Raw genomic sequence first — 18,357 nt, 5'->3', positions numbered from 1 at the left:
GAACGTTCGTACCGAAATTCGGAGATTCTTATGTGAATATTTCAGCTTTCCACCACGCCATATACATGGTGACTCGTATTTTTTTTATAAATACTTCAACAACCAAAAACTTTTTATATACAATCAATTAGTAAAATTATTTGGAATCTTGGCTGTCAGATTGAACCAATGCAAAGATTTTTACAGTTGAGTCACTCATTACCACCAATTGCTCCAGAAGGGTTAGCAGAACCATTCTACAGCCAAAAAAAAAAATTTTCAAACATTGTGCGGCATTTTTAATGGAAAAGATCAAACCTGTCTGTGTCCCTGGAAGGACTTCTGTGCGGTTTTTTAGAGTAACTTCAAGAACTGCTAACCACTCAGGAAACGGATCCTCCGTGAAGTACTGAAGCCGTACATAACTCAGCACTTTGGTCTACACGGTAATTTTAGATTATTCAGAGACTGAATAATTTCGGTTCAGGGGTCGCACCATGTATGAAGATGAAAACAACTGAATTGATATCAATCAAAATTCTGAGTTGTTTTCATCTAGCGAGTTTAAAATCCTGAGATTTAGCGAAGACGCACACTTTTTCATCCGCTCTAGATGAAATCTATTCAGAGCGCCTTAAAAACAAATGTTTATTTTTTTATTTTTATGATTAAAGATATGAACAAAGTGAAGTCGGAGAAAATTTTCCAGGTTAGTATAAAATTTGATGGGTGCTAATAAGTTTCATGAGAAATTAAACGAAGTTTTTCTTCCGACAGAATTCTTATCTTCTCGGTTGCATTTGTGGTGGTGGCGGAATTGATTTGCACGTTCAATCAGGGCTATATTCTGCTGAGATGAACCTCCCACTTCACCTACCGGATCCAGCTGGAACACCAGCAATGGAAGCGGCATACCACGACTGGCAACTCGGCCCATATCTGGGCCCTGAGCACCTTCCGGAATAGGAAGACCGATGTTGATGGTCCCTCTATCGTAAGCGGCACGATGTTTCCTCTTCGGAGCAGAACGAATCCTAGAAATATTTTTTTTCTCCCGCTTCCGTTGTGAATTACATTTGAATAAATATTTCTAAAACATGTATAAAAACATTTGATTTTCATTGAAATCCGAAATTCCAGTAAATTCTGCAGTAAAATTTTATAAAATTCTGAGTTGTTTTGGCTCAGACCGTTCAAACGCTCCTTTAAGATGCCGGATTGAAAATAACTCAAAATTCGCGAAAACCCTTACAATTCATTTCTGAGTTTTACCGCTCTAATCAAAATTTGAGTTTTCCCAGTTTTGGCGCATTTTGAATTGTTTTCCTTCAAATCTGAGTCACGGAGAGTTAGAGTGTAGCTTGACGAATTCCGCAAAATCAACAACTGTCATTGTAAAAGCTGTTTTTTCGCTTTTGGAGCTTCAGGGTCAAAAATACCAGCGTGCCAAACTCACAGGTCGATACCTAAATAAAAGGATAATCCAACTGGCAGGAAAAACTCTCAGCTTCACGATGCGGTACCGTAGATGACCTAAAAATGGCACTGATAGGCAGAGGTGCCAGGTGTCCTGGTTTGTCTGGGTTTTTGAAAAATGTACTGAATTGCTCTTATTTGCAAAAAATAATCTAAACTGTTATAAAAAAGTTAAAATAAAATAATAAGTTAAAAGTTAATAAAAAAATAATAGTAATAAAAAAGTTAAACCGATAATAATGTTCGGTTTTGTTGATATTAAAATGGTGTTTTTCCTTATAAACTGCCGGTCAACCTAAATTCTGCTCGTTTCAGTGCATAAATTAAGGCGTCTGCAGTACCAGTATTTCGCCTTTATTCATGCAATTTAAACAGAATTTGTGGTGTCCTGAAAAATCCCGATTTTTTATTCATGTTATTCTGATTTTTGACAAAACCACCCGGCATCCCTGCTGTTAGGGTCTAGAATAAGGTTGCCAGGTTGCCCGGTTTTATCCGGGTTTACTCGGATATTTAATAAAGAATTTGGGAAAAGTCGGGTACGGCCCGGTTGCCCGGATTTCGTTGAAAAGTGCTCGGATTTCGCCCGGATTTATTCATTTTATTTGTCGAAATCATGGTTGATCTTTTAAATTCAGCTTACGAGTGAACTCCTCTTTATACGAGCTGTGAGCAGGGTTGCCAACATTTTTTTTTTCAAAAATCAGGGACTGGTGAAAGTAAAAATCAGGCTACACAAAGGTAACGGAAATTTCGCTCGGAGTGATGATCTTTTTTTTTGGTCATCGCTCAACATTTTTACTTCAGCAATGCAGTTCCTTACTAATCATTATCATCACATTAACAAAAATCAGACAAAATCAGGCTTATTTTCAAAAAACCATGGAAATACAATGGCTTATCAGCTTGTCAGGCTGAGCCTCGAAAAATCAGGCAAATTCTGAAAAATCAGGCAGATTGGCATATTTGGCTGTAATCAACTCGCACAGCAAGTGTGAGAGCTCTCAGATGAGCACCCTAGTGTTTCATTCATATACCTCAGGATAAACATTTTATTTTGATTCCCCCCACCAAACAACGTAAAAACATTAACAACAATTGCTTCCTCGCTGTTAGCGTTGCCACATTTAAATCTTAACTCTCATTGGAAATAAAATTAGTCAATAATCTGCACCGAAAAGCGCACCAACAGCCAGTATGGTCATCAGTGGAAAATATTTAAAAATCTGTGTGTTTTTTTTTAAATTTTGTCTGACTGTTGGTACCATTTCTAGGCTCTCTAAATTTCAAATGACATATTTCTAACCAAAATTAATTAATTAGCTAAAAGCAGGGTTGCTAGAGATTATTCATTTTAAAATTCTAATGTTTTTTTCCCGGTTAAAAAAGATGATTTTTCCAGTATTTATCATACTCCTTTTTTAATTTAAAAAAACGGTAAACGTAATCTTAGAATTTTCATGGTTTTGTGGTTCTTTATGAGTCATTGTGAAAATTTCAGTTTTTTTTTAGAATTTTTACAGAGCTATAGAGAAAATTGTACAGTTTGTTGAGAAATTTGTATAAAAAAAACATCGAAATACAATTTTGCCGGTGATATGCCGAAATTCCCGGTGATGCGATAAAGTTCCAACGTTTTTCCCGGTATTCCCGGTTCGCTAGCAACCTTGTAAAAGGTGTTTTAAAATCCGGAAGCTACTATCAACTGTGATATTTTTTCTCATAATTGACCGCCTTCTCATAAATCTGAATCCAGTCTGTTCTTAATAAAATGTTCAATCGATTTAGTTTCTATTTCCTATTTCAAAACGTTTATTGTGGTCTAATTTTCCATATGATGAAATCAGAACCAATCTGAACCAAATCCTTAAAATCTGTCCCAAAAAAATAATGCAAAATCTGTACTTTTTTAGATAAATCTGTTCTTGTGGCAACCATGCAAGCTCCTGTTCGGAATTTTTTTATTCTTGAAAAAATAACTGTCAAAGGTAGGCCCAGAGACAAAAAATGCACTCTTTTTCACTGAACAGGCCGATCTGAGGAGTTTTGCCATCCATGGCCAAAACAAACAACAACAAAAAAACAAGTCTTATAATAATAGTCATAAACAGTTTTTTGAAAGTCTAAAACTCGATTTAAAAACTGCTGATGAAGAAAAAATTTAAGTCTTTTTTTTAAATGTATTGAGTAATTTGGGTTCTGAACAAATTTGTCTGGATTTTTGGTCGACATTTTGGAATCAAATGCCCGGATTTTGCCAGGTTTTGGATGAAATAGCCCGGATTTGTCCGGTTTGGATACGTGCTGAAAAATCTCTGGCAATGGCAACCTTAGTCTAGAACGACAAGCATCGTCGGAGCCATTTGCATTTGCATTTATCGTAGGAGGGAATGCTGACCAAATCTACAGCAACCTACGGCAGCCATGGCCGTTGGGGGGCATGAGGGCCCTAAAATGTCAAGCTCTAAACTCAAAATTTCAAATTCTAAATCAAACTTTGGTGAACGACTAAAGTGAATTAAGAAAAACAATCTCGCTTTAGAACTAAGGCCAAAACTACGAAATCTTATTCCAAGCCCACAATTCTACTACATTCAAAAAAAAAAAAAAAAAAATTCTCACTTGTTGATAGAAAGTTAACGATTGTACTCGAAAAACGCTATCAAAAGTTATGCACAAAAACAGTTGATGTATGGATTTCAGTTACAGTCCTTAGTCCCGAATATCGATTTTTCAATAAGATTAGATTCACTAAAGTTGACAGATTGTCCGGATTTTTACCGAATGATTTTACTTTATTAGCAAAATCAAAGACAAATTTAAATTGCGTGATCGCTATTATGTATTTTGCGTCCAAAACAATTTTTCGAGTAAATTTGATCCAAACAAATTGGCTGGTGTGTTTCAATGAAAAAAAAACAATGTTTCGAGTTTTTGCATTGAATTGCAGATTTCCAAAATTTGCCTGGACATTTCCCAGATTCAACTTTGAAATCGAATGCCCGAAATTTTTGTTTGGAATTACGATTAAAAAATCAATTTCAAATTAGAAATTTTGAAATTCAAATTTTTTCTATTTAACAGGATTTTTAAAATGAAATAAATTACTCATTTTTGTTGATGAAATAACTGGTACTTCAGGTTCAGGAAAATTAAGCTGGAAATATATTACACAACGTACAACTCTTCAGTTTTCCGTGCTTAATAGTTACTCAACAATCTTCTTTGATAAGTTTGGGAACCCTCAGGGCAAGGTTGCCAAAATCACAGAAAAATCTGTAATTTCACAAAAAAATTTCAGCAAATTTTCATCACAGATTCTGTGTTACAGCACACAGAATTTTGAAATATTCACTGATTTCACAGAATGTTTGAATTTAGAATGGATTTAAAAAAAAATTTTTTTTTGGCTAATATAAAATTTAGAATTCTTGCTTTGAAATAAAAAAGTATGATATGATTGGTAATGAAAATGATTTTTTTTCCATCTAAAATGTAAAAAAGGCCCAATTTATCATGAACTTTCACTGAAGTTAAAGGAAATAGCATTACAGAAACCCATCAAAGATTTTTTTAGTTGAAATAAAAAAAAAATCAGATATTTTTGCACAGAATTTTCTTCCAATATTGACATGAGAAATTCTTATTTGAGAAATACGCAAAAGTTTAAAAAAATGCAATCTGTATAAAAGATTCTACGAGAAAAATTGACCTGAAATTAGAAAAATTTAAAAAATTTGTCTTTGGTTTCAAAAATTTTAACCAAAACGAGATATCACTTCGAGGGAGAAAAAAATCAAACGAGAAACTTGTCAAAACTCAACTCGAGTTGCTCATTCAGGAATGTTTTTATTTGAAAAAATCAACGCTTTTCTATGTCTATTTGTTCAGAATCCGAATTCTGAATCTGAATTCTGAATCTAAATTCTGAATCTGAATTCTGAATCTGAATTTTGAATCTGAATTCTGAATCTGAATTGCGAATCTGAATTCTGAATCTGAATTCTGAATCTGAATTCTGAATCTGAATTCTGAATCTGAATTCTGAATCTGAATTCTGAATCTGAATTCTGAATCTGAATTCTGAATCTGAATTCTGAATCTGAATTCTGAATCTGAATTCTGAATCTGAATTCTGAATCTGAATTCTGAATCTGAATTCGAAAGCTATGTTCTGTATCTAAATGCTGATTCATAGTTTAATTCCAATCTTAACTGTACCTAACAAAATTTTTATTTGGCCTTCAACTCTGAAGGCAAATTTCGAGCGTGATTTCTGATTTGGAATTCTGAATTTTTTTTCTTTGAAATTCCGCATCGAAAAGTCTCCTTCACGTTTAAGTTATTTATCTAAACAATTGTCTTTTAGAGTATTTAAAAAAACAATCTATTGAAAACCTATTCCAATTGTCCCCGTCTGATTATAACGAATGTTTTGGAAAGTATCAAACCAGCAGTTTTCCACCATCAAATTTCAAACAACTTTCTACATAACGGGCTGTGTCTGAGAAAAGCAATAAAAAACACTTCGAACAACAGTTTTGAGATTCGCGATAGGCTAACGAATTTGGCAGTCCAAATAAATCGTCTTACTGGTAAGAGCGAAAAGCAAAAAAAAAATCGCTCAGTTCCATTGATTTAACGTAACGTTTCGCACTTTGATAAGAAAAAAAAATGATTAAAACAAAAAGAGTAATAACATAAGAAACGGAGGACCAAATAAAAAACAAATTAAGAAAGGAAAAAATAAAAGTTAAAAGACAAAAAAAAATCAACAATCCTATCAGCCGAACGACGTTTTTCGACGAAGACGACGACGCTGGGGCTTGTGCTTGTGGTGGCGTCGATTCGGAGAAATTCCTCAAGCGGAAACTGTGTTTCATCAAAAAACGGAACCAGAAAGGAAAAAAAATAAAACAGTGGTTTGCTGATTTTATTTTATTTTATTTCTTTTTTCTTCTGTTAAATGTGACTTATATAAGCGAGCGAGTCTTTTTCCCTATGGATTCGCAAACTTCATCACATCCGCAGAATATTCGGCGAGCAGACATTACGTATACTTATTTGCCATCCATCCGTCATGACGCGACGATATCGCGGGATAGCTGCTGCTACTGGTTGGTAATTGATTCGCGGAATCGTTTCAGTTTGCCATTGTTTCAGTTTTTTTTAATTTTTTTTTTTTTTGATAAAAAGTATGGCGCATGTAGGGAGTTGTAATGACTGGAAAAAGGCTTCGTCAAATATTGAAACCGGAAGGTCACGTTTCAATTTGTGCACTGGCTTCGAATTTGTCATCGAAATACTTGACTTGATGAGTGCATGAAATTGTGATCCAAAAGTTTGTCAGAATTCGAAGAAAAAAAAATTGAGATTCTGAGATTTGAACCTGGATTACCGGGGTCATGACACCTGTGCTTACAGATGTGGCTATCGCTTGATTGAAACAAATTTTCCAAATTGTCAATTCAGATTGAGAATCAAAATTTAAAACATCGAGAAAAGTTTATTCTTCATGTTTTTGACTGAAGAAATTGTAGGACAGTTCTATTTATCCGAATTTTTACTTTAATAGATACTCAATTTTCCATGAGGATGGTGCCAATTGACGTCGAAACGTAGTAAAAATTTTATTTTTCAAATATTTTATTCCAACGCAAAATGATCTACGGGAAAAATGAAACAAGTCCGCCGCTTGATGTGTGAAACCGGAGTTAATAAACTCTGCTCCATTTATCGCATTCTTTTGCGTAAATTCCAACGAACGTCCACCTACACTTTGCTAATTTCCCCTCATTCCAGACTTTCTTCTGGACGGTCGACGCGCGACAGGAAGATGCAAACTAATGAGGAAATGAATTGCAATTCTGCAGTCCCAGCCTAGCCGGTCTGAGCCAGTTCAGTTCAGTAGCAAGTGTTAGTACTACTATGAGTAAGGTCAAGAGATAATGGTCGCTGGAGAAAATTGAACTTTGCTCTGGGCCTCACTTTTTCCGTTTTCTTGATTTGATTAAGTAGTTAGTCACTTGACTGGTAGGAATGATGAAACTTTATAAATTAAAAAATAAATCACTTACCAAGTTTCAAAACGTGCATATCCAAAAACCCTTGGTTTGATAAGGGTTTCTTAGAGGGTAACACTAGGAAGAATTTTACAAATTCCAACTGTTTTAACACATTTTCCCGTGCTTCGTTGTATTTTTTTTTCAACTATACAAAATCAGGAACTTACACCAAACACTAATCGTAACAATATATCACACTGATTGAAGCTGTTAGGTTTGCTACAAACACTGATTACGATTTTCACTTACAATAATTATCTTTCGATACAACTAGAAACAGGTAAACACCAATTCAACCCTTTAAAGGATTTTTTCCCTTACAAAACTTAACACTACTTGGTACCAAAATTTCTTCAATTTGTATCAAACAGCAACTCAATTGTATTCATTAAACCATTTGCTGTTCAGCTTCCTGTTCACTACTGTTATCCAGCCAAATTTGGCGAAAACAATCACCAATCACAAAACAAGATGATCAATCGTTGAATAGCTCCTGAAGTGAGGAAGAGAAATATTTGTTTAACAAAACACACTTTTCAAATTTTAACTTTTTCTTTACTTCTGTGGAAAGTCACCTCCGAACCGAATCGACCATTTGTAAATTCGAAAAATTCGATTGCCTAATCTCTCCAAGTCTCAAAAACCCAGTCAAAACAGGCAAACAAACGGATGATCACTCTCTCGAAAATCCATGCGTATAGATGAACTTCACACCCCATATGGTGTCTCGCAGCTTGACAACAGTCAGTTCATCATATCATAAACAAGACAGCACACCGGGCGTTGTTGGTGTTGATGATTGGTGTTGATGTTTTGATTCGTTGACGTCGTGGGGCGAGCTGCTACCGTGTTTTGAGTTTGTAGATTCAATCGAAATACTACGGTAAGGGACATTGCCCAATATTGCGATCGTTTTGTATGAGGTTCGAAATTTTAAGGAAACACAGAAGATAACAAACTTTTTCTTGCATTTCCTAAAAACAGTTGAAGCTGGTTTAATTTTAATACCACAGACCGATATGCATCTTGAATACTACAGAATGAATGTTGGAGAAAGTGTCCTGAAACGGATTTAAACCCCTAGCCACAGAATATGAAGAAGTGGTGCAAGTTGATAAAATTCAATATCGGAGTACCACAAGGAACGATACTCAGTACGGTGTTGTGGAACATTACATACGATGAAGTGCTGCCAATTCCCTTTTCAGTGGAAGGTATTTTGACGTTGACCTTCAGTGTTTCTCGAAGAAGATCCAGGAGCTCCAAAAGCATGCAGCGTGTTACTATAAAACGAGGATGATAATCTACTGGATTTCGACATAAAACAATTTAAGTTTTATGCCAACCTTCACAGCTCGCATAAGGCTATTTCCTAAAGCTACTTTATAAGCCAAAGCGCACTCTATGCCTTAGCACAACTACTTTAAAGCACAACTACTTTAAAGCTAACAAGATGGTCCCTATAATAAAATATCCAACAGAATAGTTTTATTCGACCTTATAGACGTAGCTCTAACAAACTCTCCAGAGCTATCTTAAGACTACACACAACTCTTTTAAAACTACGTCATGAAATCTGATAGGAATGAAAGTGTGAGAGCATTCTGTTCCGTGTTTTTTTCTCGTGTTATCACTTAGTCTTCCAAGCATATGGTGATTGGTGAAGATTGCATTTAAATAATTTAAAAAATATTTTCATTCATTTATATCTTAGCATGAAACTTCCTGCAACCTTAGATTTCTGGTGAAATATAAACGAAATGGCATCAACACATAAGCTCGCCTAAAAGAAAAACAAGTTTGACTACATTTTAAGCCTTTTTAAAAAATATATATATATTTGAGAAACACATAAATTTGCTAAAATGGTGCATTTTTTTTGCATTGAAATTTATTACCTATACAACAAATAGTACCGCAAACATTGTCAAATTTGTTGAAAATGTCTAGTTTTTAGAATTCCAATATTATTTCCAGCAAGATGACTTCAGTAATTTCGATTGAATTTCACAATCAACATGGCGTGTTTAGTAAGTTAATATTGAAAACCTTAAAGCAGTTGTAGAACAATTTTAAAATTGTTTTATGCCAGATTGAAAATTGTTGTAATAAAACAATTTCAATAAAAAAGTTTTATGAGAGTTTTAAGAGAGCTTGAACCACAGCTTCGTTTGACGTTTCTCTAAATGGAATATACGCTCATGATAGATTTATCCATTTTTGAGTAAGACAAGTCTGTCGCAATAAATGAGAACATTTCGATTTGTTGCTTGGCAAAAGGCATTCATGCAACTATTTGTTTTGTTTACTTTGGACTATGAGTATGGTCAATAAGGCCGGAACAAATTTCAAATCCTTCTTTTGTCACTCGGAGTTGGAACATCGCGAGGGGGGGACAATAACAAATAATTCGAAAAACAAATAAATTGGAATAAATTGCTCAAAAGCTTGTATGCAACCAAATTGCATACTATATTATTGCATAAAACCTGTAAATGAAGTATTTGTTTATTGAAAAATTCAATAAAATCAAGAATACAAAATGTGAATTAACTTCCATCTTCCAAAATTTGGTTCTTAATCTTTCGGATATTTGAATTTTTATTTGAAATTCAAACATTATTTATTCCCACCTTCGGGATTTTTAAAATTTCAAAAGGGGGGGGGGGGGGGGGGGGTGACAAAAGAAGAAATTGATATTTGTTCCAGCCTAATCTTTAAATAACAAGAAGCTATTGTTATCAAATAACCACAGACTGTTTAGGAACAGATCGTTTTATTTCATCGAAAGTCTGGCCTCAAAGCTAAACAATAAGGATTCGTATTTTCATCATTCTAAGACGATTTACCTTAGTCAGTGTTAGTATTTGATGGTGTAGACTGATTTGCGATTCTTTTGAAATTTGAATGCGGAAGCAACAATTTTTTTTATTTTTCAGATGAATTTAGCTGTGTTAATTTATATCCTTTTGGGAGCCCGATCTTGTCAAAGCCATCACTCAAAATCCCTTTAAAACAGGTTATGCTATCTCAAAAAGAGGTAAACAAGTTTGAGCGTGTATACGTTCTTCTCGATTGGCAAATCATCTGTCACTTAGTTTTATCAAGTTTTTTTTAAAACTTGAACGCTAGTTTTGAAAGAGCATTGAATGCTTTATTAATATAGAAAAACAGGAAAGTATGTGATTTATTGAAGCTTTAGCAATACTTTTGCATCTTTTTACAACACTGTTAAGAAAGTGTTTTATTTAAGTTTTAGCCAAACTTTCTGGGCTCTTTTTAAAACACACGAAGCTTTTCCTATGATACAATAAAACAGTTTTAAAAACTGGATGCTATGGAAAAAAATTCATAAAACAATAATAAAACTCAAAAATGCCAGTTGGCTTAATCTGTGTCATTTAAGATGAGAAAATATTTTTTTTGACAAACCAGCAACAACTTTGTTGAATTTATACTCATTAATGGTAAAAATTAACCATTTGAATCTTATTTTCAGCTTTATTTGACTATAACTCAAAAAACGATGCTTTAAGGTGCCTGCGAACTCTTTCATAGTATAAAAGGACCAAAAACTAGATCTTGGAAGTGGAAAGAGTATGAGGCAATGCGGGGCTTTTTTTTGACAAGGCTTTAATGTTTTTGACTTTTGAAAAAATTGTTTATTTACTCATTTTTGCCATAGATCAATTTAGTGTAAGGTTGCCAGAATTTTTTCAGTACCTACTCGGGCCGGACAAATCCGGGCTATTCTATCTAAAAATCTGGCAAAATCCGGACATTTAATTTTAAGAAGTCGACCGAAAATCCGGACAATATCCGGTCGAAATTTCTTGATATCCTGGAATTTCTCAACAAAAATCAAGAAAAAAAAAAACTTGAAACATTTTTTGTTCATCAGGATTGTATTTTAGGCGCTCAAAAAACTTATTATGTTTATAAAACTTGCTTAAAAGTTTTCGGTTTGTATGTATAAAAAGAACTTTTACAACACAATTTGTTTTTTTGTATGTTTTAGCAAATAAAGCTAATAAATCCGGGCAAGATCCGGGCTTTTTTTCAATGAAATCCGGGCATCCAGGCCGGGACAGATTTTTGTCAAATTTCGTATGGAATATTCGGGCAAACCCGGATAGAACCGGGCAGTCTGGCAAACCTCGATTTGAGCATCGCAATGGGCTCAGACAATAACAAAACGATGCAAATTTGACTTTTTCACGAGAAATGGGAATGTTCTCTTTCACAGGGTCTTCAAATGTGTGAATTCGTATTGAAAATTAACAAACATAGGAATTTTTTTTCTTGATTTTGAAAAATAACCTGTCTCCCATAATTTCACAATCAAATATTTGATATATGAACTAAATAATGCCGTCTTAAAATATTTTTTTGACTTTCACAAATATTAATGCTTTAAAATCCCTTATAACTAATAAACGCCTCCAGATCAAGGTTGCTGAAAAAAAAATCTGTGTTTTTGACAAAAAAATTATCAAATTCTGTGATTTGAACCTAAAATTCTTTGACGGTTTTCTGTGACGTGTTTTCTATGACGTTTATAGAGAAATCAGGTCAAACATCATCAAGTTGAAAATTTTTTACAGTTTTAATTGAAAAAAATTAATTCTGATTACCTTGTTTTCATATTTTCATGAATTATAGTCAGAAATAAAAAGAAGAAAATGACAAAAAAATTATAATTTTGGAAATCTGTACAAAATTTAGAAAATTTTTGAATTCTGTGAAAATTTGAAAAATTCTGTGATCGGCGACACAGATTCTGTGACGAAATTTTGCTCAAAATTCTGTGATAATACAGATTTTTCTGTAATTTCGGCAACCTTGCTCCAGATACAAGTTTGCGCTCTGAGAGAAAAATGTGCGAATTTTTATTTCATACAAATGCCTAGAAGACATTTTTATTGTAAGAGTTCATTCATAAAAGTTAGAGCCAGAAAATTGTTTTTTTCGACAAACCCTAACATTTTAATATTTAAAAAATCATAACTCGCTTACGAAACGTCATATGTTTGTAGTGTCTTGGATAAAACTGCCTCAAAAACATTTGGCTACAGCTTTGTTGGAGACAGTTTGGCTCTATCTGTTCTAATATTTTATTTAAGATTATTAAAGCACATGGTTTGATGAACATTTTTGATGAAAACACAATTTCTCTATCTTCGTAATTAATTTTGTCACGATAAAGTCCCACCCTGGACCACTTTGCATTGTTTTATTCCTTATGATAAATTCTAAATAATCTTCAATATTACATTTCTTGGTTTATTTTTTATTGCAAGTTCCGTCCGATTGCATCCCTAAAGTCTGTTCTTTTTCTCAATAAAATATATCGAAACTGACTAAACGATTACAATTATTTCATAAAAATTATTAATGAAATCGTCCTGAAGGAAAAAATGAGCCCAGATCAGACGAATACTTCTTTTAAAATTTAATAAATGTTTCATTTTACTCTCGAACAACAACAAAAACCCATTTTTTTAGATGTTAAATTTGGAACGTTTTTAAACAGCTTTGAAAATACTTGCAATGGCGTAGGTACTTGAATTTTAAAGCCGTTATCCCATCAAACAACTTTAATATTGATTTATTATTTTCAACCAAAATTTCCTTTCTTGACCAAAAAAAACTTACGAAATCATCAATCAAAAATCAAAGAAATGGTAACGACCAAATTTTAATTAAAATTATGAAGATGAATTTCTGTGGATTTCACAATAAAGTTTCAGTCACCCGAATTAGCCGAATAATTATTTTTAAAATTTATTCAATAACATAATTGTCAAATTTTTCAAATGAGTTTGGATAATTTATAAAATATCCAAAAGAAATGTTGAAAAAGCTACACAATCATCAAAACTTTTGGTTTCATTAAAACATGCATCTTTCACTGTTCATGGTTTTATACTTTGACTATCGTTCATTTCAGCTTTTCTTTATATGTTGTTGAGAAAAATTTACAGATTTCACAAAATTAACAAAAATCACAAAATTCTCAAAAACTACCAAATTTATGAAATTGTGAAAACGAGCAGAATCGACTAAATTTAAAAAAATCTCAAAAATAACGAAATCAGATATTGTTCAGAACTTCCAAGAATTTGCGTGGGTTTATTCGAATAATTTGCTTAATCAAATAAAAATTTGAGTTTGTTTTACTCTTTGAAACTTTTTAGATTTTATGTTCAAAAACGTTTTTTTTTATTTCAAAATGAACATAAATTTTGGTGTAATACTTGTATAAGATTTTTAAACTGTGATTCAATGAAAACTTTAAATTTCACTATTCTCTTGTATTATTTTGGCCTAGGTTTGGTTCAGATTAGCCCTTTTTTTAATTTTTTTTTTTAAAAATCGTCCTGGAATGCTCAATTGTGTCGTTAAAAGTATGGTATGCTTAAGATAAATGATCATTTTCTTTTCCACAACTATTTGAACAAAGGAATAATACAATTTCAAAGTGATGCCCAATCATGCGTTTCAAATAATTTGACGATTGTTCGGATTGACCTCAGTGAGAAGAAGAAAACGAGTAAATTTAGAAAATAACTGGGTAAAATTACAACCGCTGGAGTAAAATAAGATGCTGTTACGTGGGGTCCAAAAACAGGTCGAATAAACGATTGATTTTTAGAATTTTGATAATTATGATAATTTTAAAACTTTGTCAATCATTTCAATTTCGTCGTGTTGGCATTTTTGTCAATTTAGTTAAGTTTTCAATTTTGTAATTTTTGCCAATTTAGTTTTTATTGACAATTTTGTCAATTTTATATTTTTATTTCAATTTTATCACTTTTGTAAAATGCATGATCTTTTGTTTAAATTCTCAGATATTAGAAGATATCAAACAAAACAACCAAAATTGACAAAATTAGCAAAACTGACAAAAAAAAATACAAAATTGACAAATAAGATAAAAAATTACAAAATAAAAATCAATGACAAAACTTACGAAATTGACAAAAATGGCGACATTGACAGAATTGACCAAATTAAAAAATAGAAAAAAATTGAAAAAAGAACAATAATATAAAAAATTCAAAAAATTGACAAGATGCAAAACATTGTTTAAGCTTAAAGTTACCAAATTGACAAAACATTTTTTTAAAAAATTAAAAAACTACAAAAGTTAAAAAACTATAAAAATTGACTAAATTGAAAAAAATTAACTACTTTTTTGACAGAACCAACAAAATTGATTAAATTGACAAATTTGATAAAGCTGACAAAATAAACATCATTGCCATAAACGACAGCAATGAATTTAGTCGTTATTGTCATCCTTGTCATTTAGGTCATTTTTGTTATTTTTGTCTGTCTTGTCATTTTAGTCATTTTTGTCAATTTTGTAAGTATTGTAATTTTTTTTTTAATTTTTGACAATTTTTTTTATCAATTTTGTAGTTTTCGTCAAATCAACCCATTTTGTCAATTACGTCATTTTTGTTAAATTTGTCAATTTTGTCAAACTTGTAAATTTTAACATTTTTGTCATTTTGGACATTTTTTGTCAATTTGTCCATTATGTCAATTTTTTCTTTTTGGACGGTCTGATCAATTTTTTTGTCGATTTGTCGTTTTTGAGAATTTTGTTAATTTAGTCGATTTTGTTCATTTTAGCAATTTTTTAAATTTGGAATTTTTTGACAATTTTGTGATTTTTGTTAATTTTGTTAAATCTGTCAATTTTTATAAAAATATCATTGAATTTTCTAGACTGAACATTATTAATTGAACATTTAGCAATTGAGTGCATTATGCTTGGGCCTAAACTAAGGTTGCCATAATTATTTCAGCACGTATCCGGGCCGGAAAATCCGGACAATATTGTATAAAACCTGTCAAAATCCGGGCATTTGATTTAAAAATTGACGACCAAAAATCCGGGCAATATCCAGGCAAATTTTTTCAAAACTTAGAAATTACTCAACAAAAATCAAGAAAAAATTTTCTTTTTCATTAAAACTCAGACTTTTTTTTTAATTTTTCAATTCGTTTATTTGAAACGGCTCAAACAATTTAGTTTAACGGAGCCGGGAGCCTATTATTTTAATTAACATAGCTACATCTTAAGACTTTAGATCGTCTTTTAGGCTTTCAAAAAACGTTTCATGATTTTTTTTACAAAACTAGTACAAAAAATTTTGTTTTGGAGGCATAAATATACAAAAATTACAATACAAATTGTTTGTTTTGTTTGATTTGCCAAAAACAGGAAAAAAAATTCGGGCATTTTTCAATTAAATCAGGGCAACCGGGCCGGGCCGGACTGTTAATAAATTATGTATTAAATATCAGGGCAAACCCGGATAAAACCCGGTAATCTGGCAACCTTAGCCTAAACCTTATCAAACAATGCTCGATTCGAGATGCCAGAAGAATCTTTGTTATCGTTTTATTATTAGGAAAAATGTAAATGTAAAGGTGAAAATTTTCGATTAATTTAAACTTTAATAGCTTTTTCCTTTAAATATCTCTAAAAAAGCAAACATAAAATCGCATTAGAAATGATAGCTCCAATCGTTAAAAATGTCAATGCGAATCGCAACTCCTACCAAATAAGCAAACGATCGCAAAAATGGTTACTTAAAGTCGGTATAAATCGGATATGGTAAGTAGTCCGCCATTTGTTGTGGTTTTTGCGATAAGAAGTGCAACCATACTGCTAAAGATCAGACGGTTCATTTGGAATAATTGTCCAATGAGAGAAGCAGCAAATATTGTCGCTGACAACGGTTTGCATGTATTGAGAGCAAATCTCGTATACTTTCAGGATGTACGAATAAGGTGTTGAATACCGTGCAATTTGTATAATTCGTATCGCTTAAGCCTGAAGTTAAAATATGTATGTATATTGCCTCCACTTTGGTAGGAAATGCAGTTTTTTTAGAGTTTTTTGTGATGATTCTATAATGTTTTTAAAACGTATAACAAAGTTTGTTGAGAAATATGCCTACAAAAATGTTTGCTGGGGTTCAAAAACTGGTATTTTTTTTGCCATTGAAAACACACTTGTTTTCTGTTAACCAAAGCAACAAATTTGAAGGTTTTCTTTGGAATGTTCTGTTGATTTGTTTATTGTATGTGAAATTATTTAGATTTTTATAGACTTATTCAAGTGTCGAATTCCATGTATGAAAATGCACTTCTGAAGTGTCTGCTCTTATATGAGAACTATTTGCACATTTTTCGTAATTTTTTGCAAACAAAAAGTGATTTTTGCAACAGTCTTCTATACACGCTACAAATTTTCCATCAACGTATTAAAAACTAGGAATTAACTTCGAAATCGTCAGATGTACTTTACATCGGTATCAATTAGATAGAAGGGCGTAGACTTAAAATTTCAAAAACACTAGACCAAAAAATTCATCTCAAGGTCTGTTTGGTGAACGAACTCACTCATCAAAATTGAATGAAATATTCGGAATTGTAACTAGCGATAAAACTGTCTTTCCCAAAATCAAACCGAATTGATTTATTTTTTATAACCCAGGCAATGAACTCAACACATTTGTCTAAACAGGTCTAGTCTGTGGCTAAGAAGGGCCCGCTTGTCCTTTGTCTGTGATTAAAATTCTACTCGATTTTTTTTGTCTACTATTCGTCTATCAGCACAGGTGTTTCTGTTTTTTTTCCAAGTTTGCAGACGATCGTTTGTTTTAAATTTGTTTTTTTTCGGGGGAGCATTGAACGATTGACAAAGAGGTTGAGGTATCAAAAAAGCTCCAAGGACAAGATAGGTTCCAAGTTCATTGTCCCACCTGTATTTGTTTTCCTATTTTAAAGGTTGTAGAACCCTTGATAATTTGGAACAAAAAAAGTAAACACATATAGATAAATACAGATGGTACACTGAGATTGGTACCTTGGCAATCACAAAAAAAATGTTTTAAAAATTGAAATAAAATAAACATTCTGAAATTTATACTTTTTCCAACGACTCCACAAAAAAAAAGAAACTGACATCTGTGCCTTCAATTTGAATCAACAAGTGATGAATATTGATGTGCCTTTCTCCTTCACGAAAACTTTGCACAAATGTAAGCGTTTGAATCTCCTGAAGTCTTTCATCTCGCGGTCGAAGTTATATTTCATTTTGCTTCGTTTTTCAACAATCATCACACAAACGCAAATTCGACCTCATTATAGCACTTGTTAATTTTTTCTCTGCCTCTTTTCGGGTTGCAAAATTCCATTCAAATTAAAACAGAACCGAAAAAAAAAACGTGAACACCTAACGCCAGACATCCATCCATCAGGTGGACGTGTTTATCTTCCCAATTTACAGATCCAGAAACCGGTCGTTCTGGGGGAGAAAAAAATTCTGTTCGATGCCAGCCAACTCAGACTGAGACTAAGAACACAGATTTTAAAGATGAGCGAGGAAAAAAAAACGTCTGCCAAAAATTCCGTTCATCCACCACTATTAACCACGATTGTTCTCCATCATTTTTTGTTTCAGGTCCGAGTATCACGTCTAGATTTCGATTTAAAATCACTGTTCTGGACGTGTGTCCCGTTTCTTTGCGGCGCACGGGTTCAAATCGAAAGAAGGTGCTGGCGCTCACAGTAACCTCTTAAAAGTCTGGAGCAGGAAAAAAAAGAAAAACACATAACGACATACATTATATTGCGCTGGCATTCGCAAAAGTTCGAGAAATCAGGTTTCTCGAAGCTCTACAACCGGTCAGCACTCGGGGGACGATAAAAATCCACAACAACACCAACAATCAAAACTAAACCAATCGTCAGGTGTGGGGTTTCTCTTTGGTTTGGCACATTTATATTTTGATGTTCCTTTTTTTTTCTG

The 18,357-nt window shown here is 32.7% G+C and overlaps 1 protein-coding gene across 5 annotated transcripts in view; it reads right to left on the bottom strand.

The window, feature by feature from the left end:
- The window catches only part of LOC129740284 (histone deacetylase 4-like), a 198,149-nt gene that overhangs the window by 73,439 nt on the left and 106,353 nt on the right, over positions 1-18,357 (bottom strand). For 2 of the 5 annotated variants that reach the window (XM_055731895.1, XM_055731896.1), the window contains exon 2: positions 7,533-8,013. The exons of the other annotated variants lie outside the window; for them this stretch is intronic. In XM_055731895.1, coding sequence (XP_055587870.1) covers positions 7,533-7,551 — 19 coding nt within the window. In that variant the 5' untranslated portion in view covers positions 7,552-8,013. The remainder of the gene's footprint in view (positions 1-7,532; positions 8,014-18,357) is intronic. 5 annotated transcript variants of the gene reach the window in all.

Source organism: Uranotaenia lowii, chromosome 1, assembly GCF_029784155.1.
Source record: "Uranotaenia lowii strain MFRU-FL chromosome 1, ASM2978415v1, whole genome shotgun sequence".
Taxonomy (NCBI): Eukaryota; Metazoa; Arthropoda; class Insecta; order Diptera; family Culicidae; genus Uranotaenia; species Uranotaenia lowii.
This window is presented reverse-complemented; position numbering and strand designations above follow the sequence as displayed.